The sequence below is a fragment of the Nicotiana tabacum genome, chromosome 20 (assembly GCF_000715075.1).
Source record: "Nicotiana tabacum cultivar K326 chromosome 20, ASM71507v2, whole genome shotgun sequence".
Classification (NCBI taxonomy): Eukaryota; Viridiplantae; Streptophyta; class Magnoliopsida; order Solanales; family Solanaceae; genus Nicotiana; species Nicotiana tabacum.
In genome coordinates, this window is record NC_134099.1 from 52,057,426 (window position 1) to 52,081,929 (window position 24,504).

General features: G+C 34.6%; 2 protein-coding genes across 2 annotated transcripts; one reads left to right on the forward strand and one right to left on the reverse strand.

Annotated features, from left to right (window-relative positions):
- Window positions 1–1,190: 1,190 nt before the first annotated feature.
- LOC107787547 (protein DETOXIFICATION 30) lies at window positions 1,191–14,116 on the forward strand. Its single transcript, XM_016609138.2, has 9 exons — window positions 1,191–1,582; window positions 1,952–2,147; window positions 2,296–2,641; window positions 3,709–3,795; window positions 12,535–12,591; window positions 12,720–12,958; window positions 13,226–13,344; window positions 13,464–13,550; window positions 13,813–14,116. The coding sequence occupies exons 1-9, from the start codon at window positions 1,223–1,225 to the stop codon at window positions 13,891–13,893; spliced, it is 1,572 nt and encodes a 523-aa protein (XP_016464624.1). The 5' UTR covers window positions 1,191–1,222; the 3' UTR covers window positions 13,894–14,116.
- Window positions 14,117–14,125: 9 nt separating this feature from the next.
- Window positions 14,126–17,887, reverse strand: LOC107787556 (uncharacterized). Its single transcript, XM_016609147.2, has 4 exons — window positions 17,005–17,887; window positions 15,947–16,099; window positions 15,652–15,857; window positions 14,126–14,472 (listed from the first exon to the last, which is right to left on the reverse strand). Exons 1-4 carry the CDS (start codon window positions 17,488–17,490, stop codon window positions 14,265–14,267), a joined length of 1,053 nt encoding a protein of 350 aa, XP_016464633.1. The 5' UTR covers window positions 17,491–17,887; the 3' UTR covers window positions 14,126–14,264.
- Between the last annotated feature and the right edge of the window lie 6,617 nt (window positions 17,888–24,504).

Genomic DNA, 24,504 nt, shown 5'->3' on the forward strand with positions numbered 1-24,504 from the left:
AAAAAGCAGTTAATAGGAGATCGGGGCATAAATTCTTAAGGCGACCGGTCGGGTCGTCACATTCATGTTAGTGAAAGGCCCCATTAACCATCTATATATACCGTCCACGCCACCTATACATTGGTCATCTTTAAAAATTATACTACCTTCGTTTCAATTTAAATGACACACTTTCCTTATTAGTCCGTTTCAAAAAGAATGACATATTTCTATAGTTAGAAATAATTAATTTGAACATTTTATTTTACTCACTTTACCATTAATGAGATGCTTTTATACCCCACACAAATATTATGGCCCCACAAAGCTTTTACCCCTTAAGTTTTTAGGACCACATGTTTCAAAAGTCTTCTTTTCTTTCTTAAATTTTGTGTCAAGTCAAACTATCTCATCTAAATTGAAACGGAGGGAGTAAGTTAGGGGTGTTCTTCGGTCAGTACGATACTGTAATTAGACATTTCGATTTGGTATTTTCGATATTCAATTTCTTAAAATGCTCTACCAATACTGTACCTAATTAAATTCGGTATGGTTCGATTTTTCTCTTTTCGATTTCGATTTATTCGGTTCGGTAACTTTGGTTTATTCGGTTTGAATACTAACTACTGCGTAGAGTCATAACTGTAATATTCTTTATTAAAGTACTCAAAAGTACAAAACTAAAAACGTTTGTTGACAAAAGTTTTGTCCAAAACCAGCAAATATCAACCCAAAGGGAGAAAACTATAGATAAAGGAATAAATTTGATCATTAGAAATGTCTTGTTATTTACTTAGAGTTAATTGATGAACTTAGAAAATAAAGGAAAGTAAAATTTTAGATTTTTTTATATTTATGTTATAATCAAATATACGTGTATTGTGCAATATAATATATATTTCGGTACGGTATCAATATTTCGGTATTTTATTTTAAAATACAAAATACCATACCTAATACCAATTCTTTTTTAAAATTAAACTAAATGCCATACCGAATACCAAATACCAAATTTTTTTATTTCGGTATGATAATTCGCTATTTATCAAATTATGCACAGCTCTAGAGTAAGTAGTTTATAAGTCTTTTCTAAGTATAAAAAAAAAGACTATTTGATGATGACAAAAATGAACAAATTAATCAAATACTACTAGCTATGTCATTCTATTTAAAGCTCGGCTGCCCCACTTCTAACAACCAAGAGTGAACAAATAATTTAAATACTAGCCCTTTCCACCCAATAATGGCAACCATGGCCAAGGATACAGAGGTGCCACTTCTGACACCAATAGGAAATTACAATGAAGATGATGAGTTGCACAACCCAATACTGAAACCATCAAATTGGCCTTTTACTAATTCATCATTCAAAGCTGACGAAGATGATATCCAACAAATCCGTGGAGTGAAAGATTTAATCCGAGAGTTTTCTGTGGAGTCCAAGAAACTATGGTACCTTGCTGCTCCAGCCATTTTCACTTCTGTTTGCCAATATTCCATCGGTGCCGTAACTCAAGTATTTGCTGGTCATGTTGGTACCATTCAACTAGCGGCCGTCTCCATCGAAAACTCTGTCATTGCTGGTTTTGCTTTTGGTGTCATGGTATGATGCATCTCTACCCTATACATGACTTTAAAATATATTATTGTTTTAAAATACATAGCTCTGCAAATATGTTACTCCTACTACTTGATTTACAAATTTATTTTCATCATACCATAATCCATAGTCGATTTAGGTATGAAAGTAGATTGAATTTGATTTTTGTCTATAGTATCATTTTAGGAGGGATTAATAAGTATGGTTAATTAGAGCTAGATGAATTTTAGGATGAACATTGTAGATTTTGGCTCGAACCATATATACATATAATGTATAGACATAATAAAATCACGCTCATTCTGACTGGGTGACTGACTTAGGAAATTCTCGATTCTTTTTTGGTGTTAACGAGGTTTATTGTGATCACAGTTGGGCATGGGAAGTGCATTGGAGACACTATGTGGACAAGCATTTGGAGCAAAACAACTTGAAATGCTAGGAACTTACATGCAACGATCATGGGTAATCCTCACTACCACAGCCCTGGTTCTAATATTTCCTTACATTTTCGCCACCCCACTTCTCAAATTCATCGGTCAAACGCCAGATATATCGAAATGGGCAGGTATACAGAAGCAGTTAGAACTCATTTCTTATACACGCCGCACGCAAAAAAAAAAAAAAAAAAAGGAAATTATATACATACTAAGATACTCAATATCTTACTTCTTCTGAATTCATTAACTCTAAATCTTGAATTCGCCGATTTACAGGTATGTTTGCTGTGTGGATGATTCCACAGTTGTTCGCCTATGCACTGAACTTTCCGATACAAAAATTCTTGCAAGCTCAAAGCAAGATCATGGTGATGGCGGCCATAGCGGCAGTTGGTCTAATCGGACACACATTGTTCAGTTGGCTGTTGATGCTCAAGCTAGGGTGGGGACTGGTGGGTGGTGCGGTGGTGCTGAATGGTTCGTGGTGGTTCATAGTGGTGGCTCAGCTGGTGTATATTTTAAGTGGGACTTGTGGACAAGCTTGGTCTGGATTTTCTTTAAAGGCTTTTCAAAATCTTTGGGATTTTGTTAAATTATCTTTTGCATCGGCTGTCATGCTCTGGTGAGTTTCTTGATTGAAGTCGTTTAGATTATAAGTTTAATTTATATGCACATACATAACATACAAGATTTTTTTACATTATAAGATTATTTAAAAGGTAATTGTATATTCATAATACCTGCAACGAATAAAATAAGGCATGTGATCTTCAATAATAGATTAAGTTATAACTCTTGTGGTCTAGTTAGATTATTCAGCTTTTATTAGTAAACGCAATGCATTCATGATTTCATACTTCAAACCATTTTCAACCCCAGAAAAGAATACTTAGAACCATTTTACTTATAATATTACGTTATGATATATATTGATGGTCCTTATCCAATAGGAAAGACCCAAAAAGGACTTAATTAATTACTTCCGAAAGTTGGTTAGAAGTTAGTTGAAGAACAAACATATACACAAATAAAATAAAATTACATAGGTCACACATGTAAGTTATAATTTTGATCATCCAAGTTTTGAAGCTTTTACTAGTAGATCCATCACTATCCAAACTATTTATTTAAAGGAATTTAGGTTGACGATAATTTTAAGAATTATGAAACGTAAGACGTAAGTTTCATGTATAAAAGCTGTCTTATACTCGTATGATGTTATCAACAATTTCATCTTTATAAGTCTCGGCCGTAATAACTAGACGTGATCATTTCTTGTTGACCTATCTTTGTTTTAATATTCGAAAGACTAAACACCGTTCATCCTCCTCTCCTTCAAACAAGAAAAGGAAATGACTGAGAGGACTTTAATTACGCCCATGTTCTGTTGTACGTCATAATATAAAGAAACTTAGATCCCACAATTTCGCTATTCAACGGCAATAAATGAGGCGAGCTAGCTACTGCATTGATTGAAAAATAAAAGAATATAATAACGCTGTGTAGCCAACTGTGACAAAAGCTTCTGGAATCTCGGCACCATTTGGGCAGAGTGTTGATCATCTGAGTAAGACCTATTTAGGGTTTCTAGATACCCTCGTAACTAGCACATAGGATTATATATGTATATATTCCAAGTCTAACCGGCTAATAGTATGGTAACAAAGGGTATTTCAAGATTTATTGCAGCTTAGAGATGTGGTACTTTATGGCACTAATTCTCGTTGCTGGATACCTCAAGAATGCTGAAGTAGCTGTGGATGCAATTTCTATTTGGTGAGTTCACAATTTTCTATGAGATATTGACATAGTTTTATTTAATTTGACACGAATCCTTATTTGAAAATGACCTACTCTTTCGTACTGTGGACCAAAAGCTAATACGAAATTTTCCTGTTGAATTAATTTATTTAGCATACTAATAAGTAGCGATACCAGTTGACTAAGGAATTTTCCAAGTTTAGCGTCAACTTGGCGTTTATTAGCCTCAACCGTATTGTTCGCACGGAAAGTACAACTAATAATTTTCTTTATATATTTTATTAATAGATATCAATCCGTGAATAATGGGGGACGGAGAGCTGGAAGAGAAAATCTTTGGAATTAATAGCTTTCATTTTAATAATGCGTTAAAAGTTGAAAGTAACTAGGCTTAATCTATACTATACTAAAAGAATCCTTAATGAAATGTCGTTCGTCTTTTTTACCCCTTAAAAATAGACTTTACACTAGACAAAATAGTCATTTAAATTATTTTCCTAATATATAGGAGTTTGAAATTAACTAGAATTTTAATTATTAAATCTTCCCTTATTTGAATTATGTAAAATATTATAACATTAAATTTAATTGCACTTTTCACAACATTTATATTCGGCAGTATTTTAGTTGTCCTACACACCTTCTCTTTTCTGCTTTTTTTTTTTTTTTGCCTTTTTTTTTCTTCTATATCCTTAGGAATTAGAATATTATATTAAATAAATAATATTATATTTGATAAATTTGTTAATTATCAATTTACAAACAATTTCACTTTTCCAATTGAATCAGGGCACCAACTGAAATTCTAACTTCTCATACAGAGAAAGCACCAACTCATCAACATAAATAATGGAAGGCTTTGTCATATAAGAGAGATTTATGAGAAGAATACTAACCAACCTATCTAGAGAAAATGGTGAAAAAAGAACTATTTAAAAAAGATAAAATAAGAAATTTATTCACTATTTATTTAATTACTATTATACAAAGTAAGAAGATTATAAGAATCAGTTGATAGATCTAAATGTCCATGAAAATTTCAAAGATCATTTTACTCTTCAATCGAATATTATTCCTGCAATATTTTTGTATTACAAAAATAATTTTACATTCCAATAAATAGTACTATTAGATATAATCATAGAGTAAATAACTGATCCTACAATTTTATGCTAATAGTTAAAAGGGAACATTAAAAAAAAGTGCATAAATAAATATAATTTTGATTAATAAAATATGAAAGCATTAACGATAATTCATATTTGATAACATGGAGGCATGGATTTAGATTTTAAAGAGCAATTAGGACGTTCTTTTTTCTTTGAACATGCTCAAATTCTTTGTCCACTTTTATTGTTTAAATATTGAAAAATAATCAAATTATAGTCTTTTTTTAATGTAAAATCAGTTATAAACGATAAAAGAATGATTAATATTTCGTACAAAGGAAAAAGAATAGGAAAATGAAGCATATATGTAATTGTCTCGAATAAAAGAAGTACTTTAGAAAGAAATTATGGGTAGTATAAAATAACAATCGAGCTAATAATTTACAAGAACTGTTAATAATAATTGAGTTTGGATGCCTATATGATTACAAACGTATGGATAGAATAGAGTGGATCAAACTCTTAAATATGATTAATATCTATCACTTTGAAACATGCAAATTTTTATTAATTTTTATATTATAATGTAAATACATCTTTTGAATTTTTTTATATTATATTTAAAAATTTATTTTCATTAACACGAAGAACACGCGCAATGCGCGTATGGTAAGACTAGTTTTGTTAAATCCCCTTAACTATGCTCATATTTTGTGTCACTTTGAGAAAGAAGTTTTTAACTATATATATGATCTTAACGAGGATATGCATATGTACCATAATCAAACACCAATTAAAAATATATACAAAACTAAAATGTAGTATTTATTTAGGACAAAATGTGAAGTCTTAAAACCTTTATAATATAATTCTAAATTTACTACAAGCTGAATTGTTATAACATTGTTAAAGGAGTGATTCGAGAAGGAGGCAGGTGGCTACAAGGGTTTTTTGGTCTATTTAACAGATAGTTAGTAGAGATTGTTGTGTAACTAGTTAGCTAATTGTGTATATAAAGCAGTTGCGTATACTGGAAACAATTCAGTTTTCTCATTTTCTCCATTTTTCTTTCTTGGTCCTAAACTTTGCTCTCAATTAGGGTTCCACAATTGCTCTCAATACAATAATTTAACATGGTATCAGAGCCTTTGGGCTAGAGATTCTAGCTCTGATCAAAAGGTTTTGCTTCTCGATCTCTGTTGTGTTTGTATGGTTCCTTCTTTCTTCGTTTTGCGTAGTCAATTGCTCGCAGTGGGAAACAATGTCGGACGCAATGAAGACGATAAATTCGAGGTTAAACTCTGTCACAATCATCCACTTTACTTGCATGCTTCTGATGCGAGTGGATCTCTTCCGATCTCAGTTCAATTGATTGGAACAGAGAATTATTCTCTTTGGAGTGGCTCGATGAAGATCGCACTCATAGGAAGCAACAAGCTAGATACCATTGGGAGCATTACAATGTTATTGTCCTTGTGTGGTTGATGAACTGTGTGCCTAAGGAACTAATTACTGGAGTTATCTATGGATATGATATTTTTGTGGTCTGGACAGATCTTCGTGAATGCTTTGACAAAGTTGATGCCTCCAGGTCTTTCTATTTGCACAAAGAGATCGCCACTCTTACTCAAGGTACATCATATGTCTCCGTTTACCACTCAAGGCTTAAGGACCTTTGGGATGAGTATGAGACTCTAGTACCTTATCTTGGTTGCGATTGTGTGAAATAAGAGAATACTTAGTACGTATGCCTAGCTAGAAGTTGTTTTAGTTTCTGATGGGGTTCAATCAATCTTATTTCCAAGCTAGGTGTCAGATTCTGCTGATGGCTCTGTCACGATCCAAAACCCCACCAAGTCGTGACGATACCTAATCTAACCCATTAGGTAAGCTTAAACAGTATAAGTTACTACTATAATAAGAAATCATCAATATTATGAATAAAACTGCAAATAATTCGATACTAACCCAAGTACTGGTAGTACAAGTCATGAGCCACTATAATTTAAATTTACAAAACTAATGAGAGAAATAAATACAATATATGTCTAGCATTTACATAAACAGAAATAAAATCCTAAACTACCATGAACAAAAGTAGGGGTGTACATGGACCGGGTTGGTTTGATTTTTATTAAAACCAAACCGAACCATTTATATCGGTATGGATTGGTTCAGTTTTGTCGGGTTTTTCGAGTTTTTTTGTTACATGAAGTATATGTCAATATTACTTTTTAAAATTTTTTATGAGTAAATATATGTTTAATAAAAATTGAAAAATTGACAAAGCATGATAGTTATTTTTATAGTTGTCTGACAATAAATTTTCATTGATGTACACTTTCAAAGTTAACCAAATTTAATAATTAAACATAAAAACCAATATGATACCTAAATAATGATATGTTCTATTTAATTTTTAAAAACACCACTTCAAATTTGAAAAAGATATAAGAATATAATAAATATGGAAAAAAAGTGATTGACACATTTCAATAACACTTGATAAGAAAGCGATCATACAACACATTGTTTAAAGTTAATAAAAATTAAGCATTTCATATTCTATTAAATATTACATCCCATAAGAGAATCCCAAACATTTCTAGATATTTCGGTTTGGTGCGGTTTTTCGGTTCGGTTTGTACACCCCGAAACAAAAGGTAGCTTGAATCTGGAACGTTGGTACGTCTCAAATGAAAGGCTTCGTCTTCCGCAGCTACTCAGCTCTAGAATTTGCACGCAAGGTTGCAAAAGTGTAGTATGAGTACAACCGACCTCATGTACTCAATAAGTATCTTGACTAACCTCAGAGAAGTAGTGACAAGATTTTTAAGTCAAAAGATAACGTGTGCAACTTAATAACATGTATAATACAAAGATAATATTCTAGACGGGAAATTACAAAATAAAGAACATCAATAGTAAAGGTGCACAAGCAGATAGGGTAATTAACAAACACTACCAATTAGACATGTTCAACAATTATAACTTGCACCAACCTCGCTCACAAGAGGTATGCACGATATGATATCTATGCACAATACCCATACACATCTATTAAATCTAGGCCCAACATGATCCGATTTAGTATCAAATACCAAATAACATGTGCTAGAGAACCTTTCAAAAATCAAATATATCAATGCATGATGACAACTTCCTTATCACGTCAATCTGATATGCTACCAATAACTCAACAAAATATGAGATATCAACTCTATGTAGGTTAATTCATCTTGAAAACCAAATTATCAAGAAATAACATAGGAACAGATTAGCATGTTAAATGCAATACAACAAAATATGTAAAAATGCATGACACACGTAAAGAAGGCGCATGCACATTCAAGAATGTTACTCTCGTACCACCACATAAGTATAAACAATAAAATCGTCCCCAAGCAATCACATAACTTCCCCACAATGCCACCCTTTTTTCACCGAATGTGCAATATCAATAAAGACTATATTTATTTTGCCACATGTGCATATCGCCACCTTATTTCGCCACGTGGACAACCCAAGCAAAACACTACCCTTATTTCGCCCTACACGCACAACAATAGATACAACCGTACGGAAAAGACCTCGTGCTGACACCCCCAATCACAATTGCATGGCAAAGACCTCATGCCACAATATCATCACAATCAATTTGTTCAACATGTCCACAAGTACAATAATCACAACAATGCAAGATCACAAATTATCAGCAAGAGGCACATTCTCGTAACTCATCAATAAAGCGAACAAGGACATGATAACAATAAAAATGCGGATAAGGTATGACTACGACTAAATCAATTACTGCAACCAAGTTCAAGTAGTCATACAAAAGAGTATATATGTATCACAGAATGTACATGTCATAATCAAAGCATAATACAAGAACAAGTACATATGTGTGTTCATAACATACATGCATCTACCTCCGAGGCAAGTATAGCATAAGTCTCAAGATTTACTCAACGTGTTCAAAATAAGGTACCAATAGTCTCAACATTTCTCTAGCATGGTTTATTGTGCTCACGTAGTCAATTAATTGAATAATACATAGAATCAAGTAGACACACAACCAAACAAAGCATGGAGTAAGCTAGAATCTTCCCGGAGCATGAATACCTATGGAACATGTATATACGCTCATCACCTCATATATACACCATTCCTATATGTAGCAAACAATACCAATTATAAGAAAAAAATTCCTCAACCAAAGTTAGGCAAGACACTTACCTCAAACAAGCTAAATCAATACTCTAAGAACGCCTCCTCGTGCGAATCGACCTACAAACAGCTCGAATCTAGCCAAAAGCAACTCACTAACATCAAATAATGTCATAGGAATCAAACTCAAACGATAAAGGTTGAATCTTTAATCAAATACTCAATGCCAACAAAAAAGTCAATCGGCCCCACAACCCGAAACCGACAAAATGCACAAATTCCAAATACCCACTCGAATACGAGTTCAACCCCACAAATTTCATCCAAATCCGACTCTAAATTAATGTTCAAATCTCAATTTTCACTTTAGAAAAGTTTTACCAAAAACTCCAAATTTTTCTTTTAGATCCACCAATCAAATGCTAAAATTAAGGATGGATTCATGAATATAATCAAATCCGAGTCAAAAATACTTTTCCCAATCCAAGTGGTGAAAATCGCCTCAATCCGAGCTCACAATCGCACAATGTTATAAAATAAGCTCAATGTCCCGAAAATAATGTCTTGTAATACAACCCAGTTATACACTATGCGATCCTGAAGCATAAGGTAACACTGCCCAGGAGAATGCACTACGTGGTCGCTCTGAGTCCTACGATCGCGGAAGCCAACGAACCACAGAAGCGCGAATGCGGAAGCCAACGAACCATAGAAGCGCGAACGCGAGCCTCTATTGCGAACACGGAAGCCACGATCCAACCTGCCTCCAGCATCACACTGCAATCGCGAACTAACAAGCGCAAAGGTGATAGCCAGCTCCACCACCTTAAGCGAATGCGAAACCTCTCTGCGACCGCGATAAACAAATCGTCAGCTGCCCAACAAAAAAAGGAAAAAAATGAAAAAACAAAAAATTGAAAACACAAAAAACGAAAAAAAAAAGTGAGGGGGTTTGCGGGAGGGGGGTGTAGAAAATCGAAAAAATAGAAAATTGAAAATACAAAAAAAAAAGTAATAAAAACTTTTTAAGAGGGGTTAGGGTGGGTGGGTGGTGCAGAAAAACGAAAAAATAGAAAATTAAAATAAATAAATAAATAAAATTGGGGCAACTAAGTAAATTTCAAGATCCCTTTGTTTTGGGTGAGCTTCATGGGTTGTATTTGGGCTACTTTATGGGTCTGAATAGGCTATAAAAAAATAATGGGTTAAGTTGGGCTCAGCCCAAATAGACCCATGAGCTAAAATATTTGTAGCTCAACCCATTAATATCCGGGCGGGTTGGAGGGGTTTGGGCTCAAATTGCCACCCCTAACTGGAACTGAGGTTGATGAGAGTGTAGCGGTTGATGCTGATGTTATGATGATGTGCCAAAAGTTTATGTTGATGAGCCAAAACTTCCTCACTCTATTCAACTTCTTGTGCCTCAACATCCTGTGCTTCCTTCTGAGGCTCTTTTGAGGGCAAATTCTAGAAAGACAAATCATCAATTATGGATGGAGGACCTTGTAACTTTACCAGTTCATCAGGATGTTCCTTATAATTTATCTCACGGTCTTATGAGACCTTGTCACTATCATATCAGGCTTACATAACGACTGTCTTTGGTTGTGGAGCCATCATCCTATGCTGAAGCTATCAAGGACTCGAGGTGGATTAAGGCTATGCAGTATGAGATTGCTGCCTTAGAAAGCAATCATACCTAGTATGTAATTCCTTTAGCATCATGGTAAACTGCAATTGGCTACAAGTGGGTATTTGAAGTAAGATACAAGGCCACATGTGAGGTGGAGAAGTTCAAAGCAAGACTAGTGGCAAAAGGGATATATTCAATGAGAAGGGATTGACTACTAGAAGACTTTTTCATCTGTTGTGAAAATGGTCACAGTTCGGACCATCTTATCTATTGCAGCTGCACAGTATTGACATTATCCATTAGATGGATATATACAATGTATTCTTACAAGATGACTTGTTTGATCAAATCGATATGAATTTGACTCAGAGTCAGGGGGAGAGAAGAGTATGCAGATTCATAAAATCCTTGTATTGACTCAAGCAGGCCCCTAGGAAATGGAATACTAAGCTTTCAGAAGCTCTTTTGTGCTTTGGTTTCAGTCAACATGACCATTCCCTGTTTGTGAAGAAGACTGACAAAGTCTTTGTATGTATAAATGATATTCTGATTACAGGTAACAGTTTGGAACTTATAAAGAGTACAAAGCTAACCTTCCAATAAACCTTTAAGATGAAGGACTTAGGAGAGCTAAAGTACTTTCTTGGGATAGAGTTTGCAAGGAGTAAAGATAGATTGCTGATGCATCACAGAAAATATGCCTTAGAGTTGATATCTGATTTGAGACTGGGAGCATCTAAACCAATCGGTACTCCACTTGAAGTCAATACCAACCTAACTACTAAGGAGTTTTATGATAGGAGCATCAAGTGGCACCAGAGATGAGTTGTGTCTGATAGGAATGTATCAGAGATTAATTTGGAAGTTACTATATTTGACAATAACCAGCCCTAACATAGCATTCAGTCTGTAATTCTTAACCAAAGCCTACAGCAACATAAGAAGTCTCACATGGATGTTGCCTTAAGGGTGGTAACATATGTAAAACAAAGACCAGAACGAGGAGTGTTGTTGTTAGCTGCAATAATAGAACTGTGACAACATGTTGTTATGTTGACTGAGTAGCTTGCCCACACTCTATGAAGACAATTACGGGATTCTTTATCAAACCAGGAGATTCTTTGATTTCTTAGAAGCCAAAGAAGTAGACCATACTGTCTAGAAGCTCTGCAAAAGCCTTGTCTCTACAGTTGCAGAGCTAACTTGGTTTTTGAAATTAATAAAGGAAGTTGGGATTGAGGTAAAACTACCAGTAAATATCCATATCGACAGTAAGGTATTTATACAGATAGCTGCAAATTTAATTTATTTCATTAGGGAGAAAATTCTGAAAGGCATGGTGAAGACTGAATATATCAATACCAGGGATCAACTAGCAGATCAGTTGACAAAGGAACTTGGCAAGATACAACATGAATGCTTGAGTTCCAAGATTGGTATGCTTTATGTGTTTGCACCACGTAGCTTGATCGGAAGTGTTTAAGGAAGGAGTGACTTGAGAAAGAAGTCGTGGCTGCAATTACTTTTTGACCTATTTAACAAATAGTTAGTTAGTAGATATCATTACCTAATTAACTAGTTAACTAATTGTGTGTGTAAAGCTGATGCATATAGTAAAAGCAATTCAGCTTTCTAATTTTCTTCCGTTCTCTTTGTTGGTCATGAACTTCGCTCTCAATTAGGGTTTCACATTTGCGCTAATACAACAATTTGACAAATAGATCAATATTGCTTATTAAAATCCTGATGTCAATAATGACTACCATGCACATATATGGGCAATCAAGTTGTTTTCTTTTTTTCTTTTTTTTGGTTAAGTTGATGTTATTTCAAATATTGCAGCATGAATATAGAAGGCTGGATGTTCATGGTGGCACTTGGATTCAATGCTGCAATAAGGTGTGTGTGTGTATACGTATATATTTATGTATGTATATTATCCCATTTTCATTCTAATGACCGTCACTTAATCACAAGTTGTTATTAGAGCAAGCAACACCCTTAAAATTGTTATCACTTTGATGCAGCGTGAGAGTGTCAAATGAACTAGGAGCAGGGCATCCAAGAACTGCAAAATTTTCAGTAATAATAGCCTCCATCACTTCGCTTTTAGCCGGCGTCTTCCTCTCATTGGTTCTACTTTTTTCTCGGAGTTGGTATCCTCCATTGTTTTCAAATAGTGCGGAAGTCCAGCAGGTTGTATATGAGCTCACACCTATGTTAGCAGTCACCATTATTGTTAGCAGTCTTCAACCTACTCTTTCAGGTACTCAACTTACCTTCTCTTTCAATCTTCTCTTTGATCTTTTTTGCACAATTATTTTATTGGCTGATAAAGCGGACGGAATATAGAAGATTTGGGATAATTTCATGGTCACCTAACTTTTAATATATCGCGCCAAAGTCATCAAATTAATATTTGTAAAGAGAACTCTTTTACGCAAAACTCAAGTAGACAACCAATTGATATATACAATTGTTAGATGGTCTAAGCGTGAAGGTTGGTGACTTGGTAGATTTCCTGTAATTGCAGGGGTGGCCATAGGAGCAGGGTGGCAAGCATACGTCGCATATGTGAACATAGCTTGCTACTATTTGTTTGGTATTCCCATAGGTCTCATACTTGGCTTCCTCCTTGACATTGGCGTTAAGGTATGAGTTCCTTTATCTCACTTGCAAATAAATTGTTAATACCATTCAGAATCAATTCCCATAGGAACATCAGCTCCAAGATTCTTATTATTTACAAATGTTGTGCATGAAATTCTCAGGGAATCTGGTATGGGATGCTAGCAGGTATGACTCTTCAAACTGGTGTCTTGATCATGATGGTCCTTCGAACTAATTGGAACAAGGAGGTAAGGCACACATCAAGAATCAAACTCTTGTTTTTTCAAGTTATATATATGGACAATATGAAGATTTTTATATTATCATTATAGTTTAACCCATGATAGAAGTTAGTTATCATTTATATCATGTTTTTTTATCAAAGTTTATTTACGTATAATTACCTTAACAGTAACCCAATAGTGTATATATTTGTTATCCCATTAATGCATAGAACTAATCTCATATTTAAAAGACGTTGACTATTTTCACTTCGGTTATCTGGTACAGGCTTCCCTTGCCAGAGACAGAATAAAACAATGGGGAGGAGACTCGGAGGCCAAAGAAAATGGTGAAAACCTTGTTAGCTGAGTGCAGGCCAAATTGAAATTATACTGCCTGTTTAATCTGAATGCCACAAATGATTATAGAGAACAAAGTATAATAGTTTGCATTTATGTCAATTCTTTCAATATTCACACAGAGGAATCTAATGTTTGGCGAAAAAAGAGGGCTTTTTTCGCTTTTAACCCTGCCAGACTGTAGGGAGGAGAAATAAAAACCATCAAACATGCAAACAGATGATAAATGCGAAGTCTAGTGCATGGCAGAATCGATATTTGCTAATAATCATATTAAAGATGGTAATATACAACAGGCACTAGAATGGCAATACACATCAGACTATATATACCAATAAAGAATAGAAAGCTAGACAATAAACAGCTTTACTTGTATATGATTCACTTTTGCAAAAAGAGTGCAGCTCCAACCAAAGCTATCCATATTGTTAAAATTGCCCAGAATGATTGGCTATTCTCCATACCAACTGCTGGTTTCCACACCATAAAGTCCCCCAACCAGTCCCTGCTTGATGGAAGCTGAATTGTTGTTGACCGACTTTGTCTTTCATCTTTGTCCTTGTTTTTGTCAGTCCATGTTCCAGCATAACTGCACCAAAGAAGAACAGGAAAAAATGAAGGGAATTCCGCACTGATCTTCAACGATTCTTGGAATCAGTCACCCACAGGAAGCATGATTCTTAAAAGAATTACTTCATACGAAAGTTATCATGAATAAGGAATTGTACCAAAAGTAGCGAAAATGAGTCAACAGCCTAATATTTAGTAAAAAGAAGAAAACAATGTTACCCACCTATTCATCAATTGTATATGTTAAACCAATATGCTCAGAACTCCATACTAATGTGTTACAACTGCTGATACATTTACACCAGATCGTGGCATCGCATAGCCGCATACTATTCAAATGTTGTCATTCAGTTACTGCTAAGCTTCTTGCATGGGTAAATGAGTCTAATATGTTTCATTCAATCAATTTCTAACTTCAGTAGGTTTGTCTACAATACAACTAGTCAGATTATCCAAGCATCAACAAGCTTCAGTTTCTTAGAAAGGTCTCATATCTGATCATACCCCTTAAAAACTGGCACATTAGGAGCTGAAAATCTACTTCATATTAAAAGGTACCCTCATTCATTTGAGAAGAAAGAAGAGATTCCAAAGGTCCGACCAGGAAAAGGCACCCTCAACCATGAAACAAAATACTTCAAAAATGAGAAATGAAAAAAGAAAGAAAGAACGAGAGAAGGAAAGGAAGAAGGAGAATACAACCCCTAAATAATTCATTCATCCAAAGCGTCAACACAAGAAAAAGTTCTTGTTAATCATCTGAAGTCACATTCCAAACCTGACCCTTGCTATCCACTGCCGCAAAAAAATTACATTTATCGGCAAAAGAGGGAGGAGAGAGGGTGCATGGCAGAATAGCACATTAAAAAACTTCAATTGTTCAACTGCTCTGCTACTTCTATGCTTTAACCCGTACATATCTTGGAGGCATTTTCATATTTTCCAATAATCCATGGATGCTAAAAGTAGCATGCAAAAGAACATAAACTATTTTAATTACATTATTGTCACAATTATATTGATGCTAGCTAGTAACATTATGCTTAAGTCATTATCATATTAAAACAAATGCAACACTAGCGAACCATATTGATTTCCCCAAGCACTTGCATATCACGCCCTCTGCTTAGAGGCAAGTAATTGATACTGTCTTAATAAGCTAACATAAGCAATATAATATTGCATGACTGGGACTTACCTATCATAGCTAGAACCGATTAGTGGTATGGTAACCATTTCTTCTTGAGATATCTTCAGCTTAGGTGCTTGCAATATATAGCGAAGCTCTGCAGCTTGACGTCGGATACTGATACTGGGATGTTTCCTTTCTAATTGCTTATACAAATCAATGCAGTCAGCATGGCGGTTATTAGCTTCATAAGCCATAGCAAGCCATATTTGTATCTGAAAGTTCAATTTGTAAATGCAATTAGGCTTAGAACAAAAATTAGCACATCTTGTGTGTGGTTATTCGGGAAGTGGTCGCCACTAACCTCTCCACCAAACAAGGTTGGTCTAGGAATGATAGTAAGAGCACCCTCGAGGAATTCTATTGCACGTCCATACATGCCCTTCCCATAAGCCTTCTGGCCCAAATCAAACATTAATTGAGCAGTTTTTCTGCGTTCAGATTGCTCTTTTGCCACCTAAATTTCAAACCAAAACAAAAAATGATAATTTAAAGGATCTGAAATTTTTCATCAAACCCGATTTTTAACCAAGTCATTTAAAAGATAATTTCACCCATATCAACATCATCACGACAAAGCTTCACCACATACAACAGTAAGTATTTTACGAAGCATGCAAGTGAAATATATATGCAATAATAGTTGTTAAGAGTAATTTTCAGTAAATTTCAGCTCTCCCAGAGTTGCTTGGTTGCGAATAAATACCTACTCAAATTAGAAAACCATTCCCAATTACTTAAAAATAGGTTATAGCCTCTGATGCACTACAAAATGTGGCACTACAGATGATCCTGAAATAATTCTCTCATTTCTGCTATTCCAGATACAATTTTGCAATCGTATGTCACCCACCTTAGTTTCCCTTCTTTTGCCCCTTGTCTACCATGCTTCAAAATTAAATTAGCACTTAGTCAAACCTAGACGAAAGATGAATAAGACTATCACTAGTACATCAGAAAAGGCCACACTGCTCCTTTTATCGGTTGCTTCAATAGCTATTCATCTCCAAATTCTAATACGTAAAACAGGTTACCATGGTATGAAGAGAGAAAGCATCTTATGGGCGGAGCTAGGTGGGCGAAGGGCGCTCGAAAATTACATTATATATATAAGGTTAACATTTTTTTCATATACAATCCTGCTTCCGCCCCTGCTTATGGATACACATATATAAAACTTTCAGGTTCCTTTAGTTCATTAGGTGATCTCTTCTTGCCTGCCTAAACCTAGATGGACTAAGTTAAGTAGCAGCTACTCAATCGATTAATCGTGAGCGCACAAACTACACCAAACATCACCAATATAAAAACACAGTAATACGACAGAATGATAAAACATGGATTGTTATAACAAAGCCTGACCTTTTCGAGCTCCCTTCGAACTCTCTCCCGCTTCTCCTCCTCAGTCTCTTCGCTACTTTCACCTTCCTCATCAAACTCCTCATCGACCCGATTCTGCAACTCCTCAGCTTTCTTCTCCAACTCCTTCATCTCTTCTATTTCCTTCACTCTCCTCCTCATCTCTTTCTCCCAATCAAACTCTTCTCCACTTTCTCCTTCATCCTCAAACCCATTTCCATTTTCATCATCACTTAAATTCTCATAATCCACAGAACCCACTTTCGAATTCACTTTTCCTCTAAAACCCACTTTCAGATTTACTCTATCTTTCTCAATTTCAAACCCGCTAGAAGTGTACATGCTTTGATTCTGACATGGGTCTTTCTTTACAAAAAAGTTCAAAAGAACGTCTTTTGTTTTGCGATCTGGTAACACGACAGCAGCACGTGGGGTGATCACGTGAGTTCCGTCGAGTAATAGTGCTATGTTTCCGACCACTACCGCCATTTCCGATTATGGACTGTTCAAATGAGTGATGGAGGAATAATGGAGTTGGAATTTTCAAAAGTGAGGAAGCTTTGAAATGAAAAGTAGATATTTCTAGCATATCAGTACGGAAATGACGAAAAAGACCGTTCCTTTGTGGTTTTGTGATGCTGAGTTTGTTGTAAATATTTGGAAATTGTTTGGGCAATAATGGGTGCAAGAAAATGGAAGACGTGGCCCTTCGTTAACGAGAGCCGTGTGGCAGCAAGTGCAAAGGGTCTGAAGAATTTTCAGAGTTTGGGGCTCTATCACGGCACGAGCCTTTTCTGGTTTCACGGGTGATCCACCGTTCTCCGCCGTTGATGAGGCAGATGAGAATGCCATCGACGGCGTGGAATAAAACACGATGAACCGTCACATTATGCAACTCGTAAGGAAGTCGTTATATGAAGGGCGGCTCTAAAGGCTTATCGATTTTGCCTATCGGTTATCGGTTATCGGTTATCGATTAATCGGTTATCGATCATTATCGGTTCGGTTATCGATTTGCCCAATAAGATAAAACAACTAAAATATTTTCACAATGTATAAAACTGTTCGCAATGTATAAAACTGTTTTGCTAAAACAGTTTTATAAGATTAACAATGTATACAACAGTTTCGGTAAATTCAGTGTTCTTAAGATCTTCTTTGTTCAAACGACTAGCAGTAACTCTTTGTACATTGATATCTACTTTTTTACTCTAGTACAGAATTATGTATATAGATTAAAAAGTTTATTAGTTATGAAATGCAAATTTTATAACAACTGACACAAGATAACTTTGTAACAGCTCAACAATTAAAGCACACGACAAATCTCACTTCAACTTTCAAACAAACTAAGTAAAATCCAGAGCCAGAATGCTTTCAAACAAACTAAGAAATAGATGAAGATGAAGCAACTAAAAACTTACACGAAGAATCAAGATGAAGCTGAAGAATGCGGCTGAGAAATGCGACTGAAGAGTGAAGTGAAGATGTCACTAAAGAATCTGATGGATCTGAGAAATGAAGTGAAGATGCGACTGAAGAATGGAAGAAAGAAGCTGAGAAATGCGACTGACGCCGACCTGAGTCTTGACAGACTGACTGGTGAGGGCGTGAGGCGGAGAAACTGAGAAAGAATAAGGAAATCAAAGAGTGAACTATGAATTATGAAACCCTAGTATGTATCTACTTAAGGGTAAACTAGTAAATTAGTTAATCCTTATTGGGTTATCGGTTTTACCCAATAACAGAATTGCCAAACCGAGTCCGAACAGATAACCCAAACAAAAAAAATTAACCCGTTACCGAACCGTTAATCCAATAATCCAATACCGATAACCCAATAAATAATTAACGGTTCGGGTTATCGATTTTACCCGATATATGCCCACCCTAATGAGGGTCATTGCCTTAGGCCCTGAAAATTTGAAAGCCCCAAAATTTATTTTAAATTGGGGATTTGCAGTCGTACCTTATATTTGTGCCACGTTTTAACTTGTACCATATTTTTAAAAATTATTGATTTGGTAGTGAGCTGACAAAAAATCTGTAATAATATGACAATTACACTCCTGACAAAAGATATAAAACCTGCATCACGCATTAATCGCTTGATCTGCAACCTCATTCGTGAAAAAAGATCTACTCCTCTCCTCTCAGCAACTTGATCAAAAAATTAGAAACTTATCCAGATTCATCTTCAGAATCACACTTGCATGAAATTGTTTCATGTTGAAGCTAAAACTTCATGTGAATGCATGCTGAAGTTATATATCCTGGAGTCTACAGTTTTGTTATGAGTTTTATCTGAAACTTCAGTCTAAACATGCTGAAGTTATTTAGTTCATTTGCTAAAACTTCAGACTAAACATGCTTAGGTTTTTTAGTTCATTTGCTAAAACTTCAGACTAAACATGCTTAAGTTTTTTAGTTCATTTGCTAAAACTCCATGCTAAACATGCTTACGTTTTTTAGTTCATTTGCTAAAACTCCAGACTAAACATGTTTAAGTTTTTGTCTTGCAGTATGTAATTTTCTAATGAGTTTTTGCTAATGCATGCTGAAGTTATATATTTAGTTCATTTGCTAAAACTTCAGATTAAACATGCTTAAGTTTTTGCCTTGCAATATATAATTTTCTAAAGAGTTTTTGCTAGTGCATGCTGAAGTTATTTAGTTCATTTGCTAAAACTTCATACCAAAATATGTTAAAGTTTTGTAATGCAGTCTACAGTTTTGTCCTGAGTTTTATGCGAAACTTCAGTCTAAACAAGCTGAAGTTTTTTAGTTCCTTTGCTAAAACTTCAGCCTAAACATGCTTAATAATGTGTAAGATATTGCAACCATTAAGTACCAGATGGTTGGTTAAGAATTTGTTTAAGCTTTAGTTAAGATTCGATCATGAGTGTAAATTGTCTGATGTACACAAAAGTTATTGACCTGAAAAATAATTTAATGCAAATTGTTAGTATATACAGTTCTTTTTTGTATGGTCTAAATTGAATCTTAGTCTTCTTCTTCATCTTAATGCTTCTAGGTTATGGTATAAACTATAAAACTGAAGAAGTTTTTCTTTTTCTATTTATTTCAGGATTCAAAATTCTTTTGTTTCTTTTAGTTACTCAATAAGTCGTGTAAAACGTGAATTTTTTATTTAATATAATTAACCCTTTTCATCATTTTATAACCCCTTCTTATAGCCTGTTTGGCCAAGCTGGAGAAATCAGCTTATTTTGAGAAGTGCTTTTGAAAAAAATACTTAAGCGCTTTTGAGAAATAATTTGTGTTTGGTCAAGCTTTTTAGAAAGTGCTTTTAAGTGTCAAATTACGAATAAGGACATGAATAGATTTACTTAATAATTAATATTATAAGTAAATAAATAATATCAAAATTTTGTTATTACATGCAATAATTAAAAAAAAATCATTTTATTTAAGTAAAATATGAAAATAAAATTAAAAAGTACTTAATTCTTTTAATATAAGTTAAATATATTAAAATTCCTTCAACAAATATAAAAGCATTCACCCCTAAAGACACTATATATTAGAAAGTTTCCTAAAAATAAGAAGAAATATTTATAAATTAATATCCTAAGTATTAGGTTTAAGGGTTATTTTGGTATATACTATATTTTGTTAAGGGTATTTTAGGTAAGAAGAAAAGCCAAAACTGCTTCTGCTTCTGCTTTTGGAAAGAAGCTACTTTTTTCTGTTTCTCTGAAACTGTTTCTGCTTCTTCCCAAAAGCACTTTTTTCCCCAAATAAGTTTGGCCAAACACCTCAAATTAGGGAAAAAAGTGTTTTTGGGAAAAAAAATATTTTTTTTGTCTTGAGAAGCTTGGCCAAACAGGCTATAGTACTGGTTGTACTTTTTCTTCCAACATTATTTTTCTTTTCAAAATTCTAATAGTAGTTGGATCATTCCTTACAGTATAACTTGAATTTTGGTTTATTTATTATCCATGTCAGAAGAAATGATGTTTTAATACTATTCAAATATAGATAAAGAATTTTGTAACTTTAAATGAGTATTATTTTCAGTTGTATACGCTTTTGATATTTCTTTTCTTATATTTAGATTTCTCTATAATTTGAAGGGATTCTCGAAATGAGACAAAATGAAGGGTCATTTGCCTTCAAATTCCAGATTGAACGTTAATTTTTAGACACACTAAAGACGCTATTAAACATTGCGTCTTTAATATATTTTCAAAAAAATAACCAAAGGCGCAATGAAGGATCATACTTTTAGTCTACTTTGAAAAACAACTAAAGGTGCGATTCTGGATCACACATTAGGTTTATCATTGATATGTCAAGATTCTGCACATTGCAGCTTTTAAAATACAATGAAAGCTCTGTGTTAGTGGCGAGATTTCAATTGTATTTCTCATAGGCGCGGTATTTTCACGCGCTTATTATTTTTGAGTATTAGGCATTCAAGCTCTATATAACCAGTGCAATTGCTTTACATCACGAAGTGCATAAAATATAATATATATTATTCTTGAATATAGTTAATCAAAAGATAGCAACATACGAGATTAGCGAAAAGGTTAGTAATTTTTCTTGTTTTTCTAATTTAAATTGCCAAATGTATTTTATTATTTATTAATTGCTGTAATTTTTTTATATAAGTGAAACGTGAAAGGGTTTACTTCTACTGGGGCGGCAAAATGTTATGTGACACTGATACAGCCAGATATAACTGCGGTGCTTGGGTCATTGTTAAACTTTCGCTAGATGTTGAGTATGGTTAGTTAGTTAGGAACTTGCGTATTCGAATGGAAGCTAACCGATGAGTTAAGGCTTATTATTTCCGATAGATGGCCATATTCTATTGTTCAGGTTGTTGCTCATTATTCAGAAATTCCCATAGAGAATAGTGAATCATTGCAAAAAACATTGAGGGCGCCTGAAACAATGCGGTATATGATGAATTTTGATTTGCTTGACATGTATATTAAAACTGAAGTGTTGAGATTGTTGAGCCCCCCCGTAATTTTTATAATTACTCTCCGATTTCTAATGCGTCATCTTTGGATCTTAATGATCCATGACTGAAGTGTATGTGCCATGTTACTGATCCAATGAGTATTTATTTGGAATTTTATAGTTTTTTAAGTTTGTTATCATAAAGTACAACAACATAAATTGACCAAACACCTAGTAGATATGGTCATGGATGTAATAATCTTGCACGCAATTTTCAAATAACTTGACTAGTTCATTCATGCATATCTTCTCTATATGAACTATTCACGGTTATTTGATATGTCATGCATATTGTTTAACCAAAAATTTGAGTCTTTGGTCAAAGCTAAAAAGAAATTCGGGTTACTGATAATCAGGAAACGAAAATAAAATACTTTTGAGAATGATGGTAAAACAGCAAATAGTTTTGTATTTCAATGAGTTCCCAATAGTATTCCGTGTCCTTACAAATGATGATACTTCTTCCTTTTATAGGTAATTCTAGGTAAAGGAATGAAGCCTCAGTTTAATGATATAATTATGAGTAATAAATGATATTAAATAAGCCGTTATACAATCATTCCTATTAAATACCAATTTTCTAACGTATCAGGTATTTAATAATGAATTTGGACTCCTTTCTGTCATCAGATCTTTGTCTTTAATGCCTTTTAATCCGTTGGCTGTAAATGACTTGAATTGGTACGAGACTCGTATCTGCACTTCGTCTCGTGCCTATTTAAATTCCTCTTCCCGTGGCTGTCTCCATCCGTGCCTCTTAGTCAATTGTTGCACTTTGACCAAACCACGTGTCATGCCACGTCATCTTTAATATAAACTCAGTTTTTTCCCAATACAGATAGTCCCTCCACTTTCTATTTATTTATCAATTAAATAATTGGGAAGTGGATCTTCATAAAAAAGGAATTTTCGCCACAATTAATGCTTATGACAGTATTAACGCCTCAGTAGTCTTTTCCATTTAATGTTCTGCCCATGTGTCATTTTCTGATTGATTCTGCTATTTACACCCTTTTTCAAGACTTCTTCATTCTCACTATTCACGAAGTGATAGTTGCCTTTATTATAGGCTTTCCATCATTACACTTCTAAGTTTGACGGTTCCCATTATATACATAACTTTTTCTTCCTTTGTCTTCTTCACAAATCTTCAGCAAACATTTTCTTCTTTATTTCTACTTTCTTTCGACTTATCTTTCCTAACAATGTCATCTTCAAACCCTAACCGTAAAAAAGTTCCGATTCTAGACCAATTCCCCAACGCCCTTGTTAGACACAGAAGAGGCGGAGGAGGTAGGCTTCGAACAAGGTTAGAATCTACTCGAGGCGGCTCCTCTGGTTCTTCTTCAAGGAGTTTTATCCCAAAGGCCCCTTCTTCTAGAAGTAGAGAAATTCTTGATTCTTCTCTAGAACCCTTAGTTGATGAGATAGTTCCCAGCGATTTGTCTTTTGAAAGTGACAAAACGTCTCTTCAGAAGCAAATTGCAAATTTGGAAAAAGCCGATACTTATCCTACAATAGTAACCGAGCTTACAATCCCCACCATAAGAAGAGATTGTAACGGGAAGGATAGTCTTCGAATGTCAATTCCTTCCCCAAATCAGAGAATTTCCTCCTTTAGAAGTGGGTATTCTTTTGTTTATACTTACCCCTTCACTTTAGGTTTTAATCCTCCGATTGACCCAGTTATTCTTGATTTTTGCCGTTTCTTTACAATTTGTTTGGCCCAAATCGATCCCCTAGTGTGGAGAACAGTGGCTTGTTTGAGATACTTATCTTCCAAAGCCAATATCAATTTCACCTTCTCTCACCTCATTCATTTATACCACCCTAACTTAATACGCCATGGGGTTTTTACCTTAACTGCAAGGAGCAAAAAAGTTCTGGTAAATCCTGAAGATGACAAAGATCGTGGATGGTACATCCGTTACGTTGCTGTTCGTACGGTGGACTTGATTGGCAAAACAAATATTCCCTTCCCTGAGAAGTGGAATTTTGCATGTAGGTTTCCTTTTACTTACCGTACCTACTCTTGAGAATTTCAAAAGAAATTTGTTTTTAACCTCGTCTCTTCTTGGTTTTTTGTAGCAACCATGGGAGATGTGGAACCTATTCCCAACTTTCGTGGTTAGGTAGACTCACTTTTGAAGATTGCTTCTAGGGAGCAAAGAACTTGGAAATCGATTTCTTCCTTACATGGCTGGAAGGTGAAAACACATGGTATGCCCCTTTTTATATGTTTTTTTTTACATATTAAGCATTTTTTCCTCAATTTTGATCATGTATATCCTTCCTTTAATCAAGATTTGGCGTTAGAGGAATGACGACTGAAGTAGCTATGGCCATTCGCATGTCTGCTAATGCTGCTCTTGATTTGGATAAGGCTCGAGCCATGCTGCCAAAAAGGAAAGCTATAAAAGAAAGTTCTGATGAAGAGGAGGGTACCTCCCTAATTACCAGGCCAAGGGTCAGGAGGCGAATAATCATTGATGATGAAATTGAAGACAC

Excerpts from the sequence above, each read along its gene's own strand:
- LOC107787556 (XM_016609147.2), bottom strand. The coding sequence starts at position 17,490 with ATGGCGGTAGTGGTCGGAAACATAGCACTATTACTCGACGGAACTCAC. Across the intron at positions 15,858-15,946 it reads CAACCTTGTTTGGTGGAGAG|ATACAAATATGGCTTGCTAT; the intron begins GTTAGTGGCGAC and ends TTGAACTTTCAG. Across the intron at positions 14,473-15,651 it reads ATCGGTTCTAGCTATGATAG|TTATGCTGGAACATGGACTG; the intron begins GTAAGTCCCAGT and ends TCTTTGGTGCAG.
- LOC107787547 (XM_016609138.2), top strand. The coding sequence starts at position 1,223 with ATGGCAACCATGGCCAAGGATACAGAGGTGCCACTTCTGACACCAATA. Across the intron at positions 2,148-2,295 it reads AGATATATCGAAATGGGCAG|GTATGTTTGCTGTGTGGATG; the intron begins GTATACAGAAGC and ends GCCGATTTACAG. Across the intron at positions 13,345-13,463 it reads TCCTTGACATTGGCGTTAAG|GGAATCTGGTATGGGATGCT; the intron begins GTATGAGTTCCT and ends TGAAATTCTCAG.